We start from the raw sequence: 7,711 nt of genomic DNA, 5'->3' as shown, positions 1-7,711 counted from the left end.
ACACTGACCTTTTTTATATATATTTTACAGCCGTGCCATCCAAAATTTTAGATGATCATCGATAAATTCTTGTGCGCAAGCATTAGAAAATGTTCTTGACATGAGAATCAGCAGGTCAACAAAGCACAGAGGTGTGGTATTTGTTGCTGGTATTCTTCTCATTTCCAGAACAATCTTCTTTGAGTGCTCTCATTCTCTACGAATGGCTCAGAAAATCTCATGCAATACCTCATTTCTTCAAAATAGCTTTTGTGAAATAAGCTATTTTAGCCTGTTTTCTATTTCAGCATTGATAGTTTTGCCACTTGAGCAAATTTGTAGTTTATAACTTGGAGAAAAACTCATAAAACAGTCCAGATGTAGACACAGTTCCATGGAGTGCATGAGAAAGAAATCTACTGAGGTTTGAGGACTTTTATGCATATATATATATATATATATATATATATATATATATATATATATATATATATATATGCACACACACAAACACAAAACATAAATACAAACACAAGCTGTGGATGTAAGTATATATGCTTTCAATATGCACTGTATTTGTTTTGAGGAGAATGGCACTCCCAAACCTGGAGGTAGTCTGTATAAACTCTGTCAGATGTGCCATATATAATTAATTTACTGTGACATTTATGTTCCATGTTGCCACAATACTTCGGTGTCATAATCCTGTACATACAAAGTTAATAACAATAAGCAATATGTTAGCTCTCTTGACCGCAGAAGGTAAATAGAAAATATTTTCCGAGTGAGAAAGAGAAGCAATCTGCAATTGCTGGTCACTTCAAACTTGAAATTGCACTTATGAATGGCATTCACTACAAAACAAATTAGCACTTGTCTGAAGAGCAATGTGCTATATTACAAGATGTTTGTAAACCTACCTCATCAGCAACCTGAAACCAAAGTTGGGTGCCCAAATAAATCACTTACCGGCAACATGTGAGATATCATACTCTCAGAGTCCATGTTGGCCAGGTTTTGATTTAAATTGCAGGCTGTGGGTTCACAGCGGACACTTTACAGGCAGCTCACACATACAGCAGAGCATGCGAGCAGCAGAAAATCTCTTTGAAGGTTTTTCTCATCTCTTGGCTGCGAAAAGCATAGATGATGGGGTCAATGACAGAGTTGCACATGATGAGGATGAGGTACATGTTGAAATGGGACATGAAGCAGGTGCAGTAGGGGTTCCTGGGGCAGCTGATCATAAGGATGAGGTGGAGGAAAAAGGGTGCCCAGCATACCACAAATACCCCAAGGAGAATGGTGAGGGTGATGGCACCCTTCATGTTGGCACGCTGCTGGATGGGAGCGTTGCCCGGTAGGGCTGCGATCCGCTTCATGTGCAGGCGAGCCAACAGGAACATGTGGACGTAGAGTGATGCCATGAGCACCAGCATGGTGAAGAACATGGTGATGAGGCAGATGAGTACAGTGGTGCTTTCCGAGTAGATGATGAACAAGATGCCGGAAATGGTGCAGCACGTCCAGATGCTGCTGATGACCAGCATTGCACGACGCAGGGTGACAATGTTGTGGTATCGCAGGGCATAGAAGATGGTGATATAGCGGTCGATGGCGATCGCTAGCAAACTGCAGATGGATGCCAACAGAGAGCTACAGATCATAGAGTCAAACACATTGTCCATGCTTTTAATCAGTGTGACGGGGATGGTCAGGCTGCCTCCATTGATGAGTGCTATAACAATAGTCTCTGAGGCATTAGAGACACTGACGAGCATGTCAGCAACTGCAAGGCTACAGATGAAAAAGTACATAGGTGAATGAAGGTTCTTGTTTTTGATTATAGCAGCAACAACCAGGATGTTCTCCAGCAAACTGATGATGCCCAGAGTGAGGAAAACCTCAGTGGAAATAAGCAGCTGCTCATAACATCCAGAAGATGAGTCTTTTTCCTCTCCTGATAAGTCTTTGTTAAATGGCAAATTGCCTGAGGTTTGGCTCCTGTTGTGGTAGCCTTGGATCAGTCCATGGTATTCTGTGGCATTCATAATGGCTTCTTTTAAATTCCTTTCTCCTTGGGTTATTTCTCCGTTGTTAAGTGTCCAGCTAGTTTGTCCGTTAAAGTCTCAGTGTGTGTGGCTTTGGATCATCCTCATTATCTGGAGGGCAACCTCTGCGCCCCCGAAGAAGAAAAAAAAAGAGTAAAAAAAAACTCTTAGCCAGTGCTCCTTCTTCCCTTTTTCACCCCTCTGGCGTTCCAAGAGGCAATTTTCTTCAAACGTTCGCTGCAGTTATTGTTCTCAACAAAACAAAGTCCCACAGCTCTGCTCTCATCTCTCCACTCTGGAGGGAAACAGTGTAGTGAGAAGTTAAAGTAAGAAGATGTAAGGCAGATAAGTGAAGCAGAAAGCAGCTACAAAAGCAAATGTGTGTGAGAGTGATCAACAGTGAGCGGGAACATGAGAGGCAGAGCGCAGCAGCTCGCTGCACGACTGCAGGCAGATCTTCACTTCGCAAGCTACTGTGGTCTCACTCGCTCTCACTCGCTCCTGTTATATTGAACACACACACACATACACACCAACCCCTTACCCTCCTGGCTGCCTTCTGTCCTATCCGCTTGCTGATAAAGTGGGAGGAGGAGCAAAGTTTGGGCTGACGCATGAATGTAGATTTAAAAATGAATCAGACCCAATGCAACACATGAGAAGACTTTCACAGTGTTTTCGAATCTCAGGGGATGTTGAAACATTTCTGTGAAATCTAATTCAGCAGCATCGGTTTTCATATAACGATGAAAACATTAAACACCATGAATTATCAACTTTAGGTGGAAAGCAAGCAATCTTTATTTATCTAGCACTTTTCACAGATCGAAAAGTCCAAGAGCCAACGAGAACCGACACTCAGCATAAACAACACACAACTAAAGAGTAAAACTAATGTAAAATCGAAACATAAAAGAAGTTTTAAAAAATTGCAAAAATAAAATAAAAATGTTTGACAAAAAAGGCTGAGTCTCACTTATTGCTGGCCGCATGAACCAAGCTGCACATGTGGTTATACATTGACTGAATAGCTCACAAGAACTGGCTAGAATGGCTCCATTCTCCTGAATCCCTGAACTCCTGAATCATGTCTTCTCCAGCTACAAAAAACAAATGTAGACTGGTTTGCCAAACTCCCACACAGCGTTAAATATCTTTGAGAAGATAACATCTAGGGGCAGCACATTGGCACGGTGGTTAGCACTGTTGTCGCACAGCAAGAAGGTCCTGAGTTCAATTCCACCATCAGGTCAGGGTCTTTCTGTGTGGAGTTTGCATGTTTTCCCCGTGTTTGCGTGTACTCCGGCTTCCTCCCACCGTCCAAAGACATGCAACTTGTGGGGATAGGTTAATTGGATAATTCAAATTGCCACTAGGTGTGAATGTGCGAGTGAGTGTGAATGGTTGTCTGTCCCTGTGTGTTGGCCCTGCGACAGACTGGCGACCTGTCCAGGGTGTACCCCGCCTCTCACCCTGTTACAGCTGGGATAGGCTCCAGCGCCCCCCGCGACCCTGAAAAGGATAAGCGGAAGCGAATGGATGGAAGATAAAATCTTTAGTTCAGAGTTCCTCTGCCAGGCCAAAAAGCTGTTCCTCCAAGGTTTGACAGATAGATGAACTCTCCACAGTACCGTGGGATATACCTTGGAGATAGAACACATTCTCTGGTCCGCCACTATCTTAACTCAATGTACTTTAACTAACAAACCCCCCCCCCACACAATACACATCCATGTGTTTGCAGGGGCGCATTAACTAGTACAGCACTACAACATCCAGAGCCTTAGAGGGCCTAAGCTGGCCAAAGGAGGAGGCAGAAGCCCCTGACATCCAGAGAAGAAAGCTCCTTACCATTCTTGGACAGTTTATCGATCTACGTCAGCTCCTCATAATAAACAGGCTGAAAAGCTGTTGTCTGTGACCGGTGACAGCTTTGATATGTCTAATCAATATCCAGCCTTCATCAAGACACTGTCTCATGAGATGACACTGAGTAACGAATATCACTGGTGATGGAGTTGGGTAATCTTTAAGGACAAAAAAAAGACAGTCACTTCCTGGGATTCGTGCATTAATTGGTTTGTGGGAGGCGGAATAGCTCTTACATTTCTGCAATTATGCTTTTTCATATCTGGTAATTATGAGCTAATTATTGGTACAAAAGGTAATTGCTTTAAATAGCGTAATGAAATAATACAATAAAAAGGTCCATTCAATGTTACTCGATGTATTGTAGTGGTAATTTTGAGCTTTACCCTTTGCAAAATATTGTCATAACCAGGATTGCTGAAAATAGTAAAGCAGGTTTTTAGCAAGTATCACTTAGATAATACAGTCAGGACCACATGTGATTGTGATGTCCATCTGAAGAAGCTAAACAAACCAACAGAAATGATTTTGTTGGTCGGTATTGCTCCTTTCTGCCCTTTCAAATATATATGTGAAAAGCCTGAGACAGGCCTGTACAGAACAATCAGCTATCACGTGTGAAAGACTGATGAATACTTCCTCTTCCTACCCCGCTTCTCTTTAAATGCAGACTTTTTCTTGCTTTTTAATCTGTACATATGAGACTTGACAAGTGAAAAATCATGTTCGGGGAAACTAGATAATATCACGAAATGTGGGCTTAGAAACACACGGATACACACAAAAAGAGAAAATTTGTGCCGTGCAACATGAATTGATTGATTAAACGTTGTGATTATGTCATGGACTGGCATGAGATAGGACTAGAAGAGGAGATGGTAGAGATGTGGTGTGAGGGAGCAGCAACTTTACAAGCTACAGACAAAAGCCAAAAGCAATTTAAATAAGTTGTTGTATGTATATGAGATTTGCCATTTATGGGGGCTGAGAAAATAAACTTTAATGGGAAAAAACTATTTTGTCATGGGTTACAGCCAATAATTATAATCATTAATTCAATTAACCAACTGTTTGGTTGGGTAGAATGCTCCATGCTGTGTCACACAGAGCCCTAATCACCACCATTACATTTGCTGTTATACCAAAAGTCACAATGAGAATGGAACTCTCAAACAGGCAACACATAACCACTCATTACAACCACGAGCATTTCTGAATGTCCGACACATTACAATACAATACAATACAATTTTATTTATATAGCACATTTAAAACCAAAGGTATACAAAAGTGCTTCACAATAATGCAATAAGACATTGTTATAAAACATTAACAAAGTACAAAAAACAAACACTAGTACTAATACTAACAGATGGGAAACACTAATTAAACCAGGATAAATAAAATCGATGTCAGGCCACAGTTAAGAGACAGAGTCAGTTCATAAATATAAAATAATATCTAGAAGAATCAGCAATAGTGCAGTAAAAAGTTAAAATATAGTAAGAAAGTTAAAATGTAAAAAGGTTAAAATAGATGAAATAAGGGCACTAGCTAGTATGGGGAATGCCAAATTAAATAAGTATGTTTTCAACCGTGTTTTGAAAGATTGAATAGAGTCTGAGGCATGAATAGTTACAGGAAGACGATTCCAGAGGTTCAGTGCAGCTGAGACAAAAGCACAATCGCCCCTGGTCTTCAGACGGGACCTGGGTTGGACCAATTGACCAGATGATCTTACCGCTCGACTAGGACTATACGAGCTAAGAAGGTCGACAAGATAGCTAGACGCAATGTTATTTATAATTTTAAAAGTAAGCAACAAGATTTTTAAATGAATACGATATCTGATGGGTAGCCAATGTAAGTCAACAAGAACTGAAGTAATGGAAGCTAATTTTCCAGTTCCAGTTAGGAGACGAGCTGCAGCATTTTGAACAAGCTGAAGTCTGTGGAGATGGACGGATTGAAGGCCAAAGTAAAGGGAATTGCAGTAGTCTAATCTGGAAGTTACTAAAGCATGGATAAGTTTTTCAAGGTCATTGTGCTGTATAAAATGTTTGGCTTTAGAGATTTGGCACAATTGGTAAAAGCCAGATTTGACTACTGAGGACACTTGTTTATCAAGCTTAAATGAACTGTCAGATTAAACCTTGAATCCGATGGACTGCAGCAGCAGAGTACTGAACCAGGTACAATTCCTGTTGGCTTTAGTCTTTCCAGTTTTGTGTCAGTCCCTGTGCTTCTGAGTTTTGTTATCCTTAGGTTGATCCTTAGTTCAATGTCTGTTTCCTTTTTGCGTCCGTGGTCTGTTTGTTTGTTCTTTCTTCTCAGTTTGTACATTTGGTTATTTTTATCTGTGGTCCCTGTCATGTCTCTGTGTTCTGTTACTCTGTCCCTGTATCTCGTTTGTATTCCTCGAGTGTGTTGTGTTTCCTGTTTTATTTTGATAGTATTTTGTCTAGTGCATGTTATGTTCTGCTTTGCTCCCCAGGTGTGTCCTCTCTCACATGATTCCCTCCTGGGTATTTATTGTCTGAGTCTTACCCTGGTCTTTGTCATTTTCTCTTTGCTATGCCTTCATTATGTGTGTGCCATATATATCTGGTTTGGTAATCAGTAAGGTCTAGATTCATGTTTAGTCCAAGTTTTGATTTGTTTTTTTATTTGTTCCCCGAGCTCCAGCAATGAGCCTGTTCAGAGTTCAGTTCCTGTCCGCAATTTGGGTCTGCAAGCTGCTAGCCACACATCAACGCTTGGCAGTGGCGGAAGGATGGTGTACTCAATAGAGTAGTCAGTAAGTGTATATTTCCACAGGACTTTCCTTTGTCATTTCTTTTTTTGTTGTTGTTTTTTTTCCTTTTTCATTTCTATACTAAATGGGAAATTTTCATTTACAAAAAAAGAAAAATGATAGGACAAATAGATTAATATTTCTCAATACTAAAAATATCACAATGGCACAATATATGCAGTTTCTGCTATAAATGACACCACTTGGTCACTTTAACGTTATCAGGACAAGTAAAACAGCCTAATATTTTACAGCTTGTAGTTATGTTTGTTTGTTCAACATTTCAGCTATAGTTGCTGAATACTTTCATTTATAACAGTAAGTATTATATTTTATAAACACTTCATGTGTATGTAAGCAAAAATAATAACCAAAGTGTGTGTCTGACAAATGCAGTGGAGTAAAGTGCAATATTTGTCTGTAAAAGTGAGTGTAAAGTCTTGTGAAAATAAAACACTCAAGTAAAGTACAAGTACTTCAGATTTATGCCAGAGGACAGTACTTGAATACCGCCACTATAAAGTGTAAAAAATGTTTTAGAGGTGAGCTATTCTCTTGTATTTGACAGAAGAGCTTACCTTCAATAAAAGATAATTTGCTGAAAATGAACCAACAAAACATGAACACCAAAGAGAGTCGATACCAGGTGAAATCCAGCTTTTACAGCCTGAAAGGTGCAGGTGATCAGACAACAACCGCACGGCAGCCGATTATTAGTAAGCAAAGAGTACTTTGGAGACAGTGGGAGGAGCAGCCCTCGACTTTCTTCTGAAATGTTTTGCCCATTTGTCCACCGCTGTTTTAAAAGCTTCCATACACTGCTAATTTTGGAAATTTTCAATCCCAGTATGACCTAACAATACACAAATTACACACGCAAGGCTGTATAATTTTACTGCTAAAAATACAATATAGTTATCTTACACTCATTTTACAAACCTGGGTCCTTGGTCACGACTGGACTCACACCCTCCCACACCTTGTAGGCCTTCTGATCCACAGACGTAGATAGAAGAGG

At 40.2% G+C, this 7,711-nt stretch overlaps 1 protein-coding gene across 1 annotated transcript; it reads right to left on the bottom strand.

Moving 5' to 3' along the window:
* Positions 1-459: 459 nt before the first annotated feature.
* mc4r (melanocortin 4 receptor) lies at positions 460-2,515 on the bottom strand. The gene has a single exon (XM_025910097.1). It carries the CDS (start codon positions 2,028-2,030, stop codon positions 1,047-1,049), a length of 984 nt encoding a protein of 327 aa, XP_025765882.1. The 5' UTR covers positions 2,031-2,515; the 3' UTR covers positions 460-1,046.
* Positions 2,516-7,711: the final 5,196 nt, after the last annotated feature.

The sequence above is a fragment of the Oreochromis niloticus genome, linkage group LG9 (assembly GCF_001858045.2).
Source record: "Oreochromis niloticus isolate F11D_XX linkage group LG9, O_niloticus_UMD_NMBU, whole genome shotgun sequence".
NCBI lineage: Eukaryota > Metazoa > Chordata > Actinopteri > Cichliformes > Cichlidae > Oreochromis > Oreochromis niloticus.
The sequence above is the reverse complement of the archived record's forward strand: the minus strand, read 5'-3'. Positions and strand labels throughout refer to the sequence as shown.

Bases quoted from the DNA above. Each gene is read 5' to 3' on its own strand.
- mc4r (XM_025910097.1), bottom strand. From the start codon at position 2,030: ATGAATGCCACAGAATACCATGGACTGATCCAAGGCTACCACAACAGG.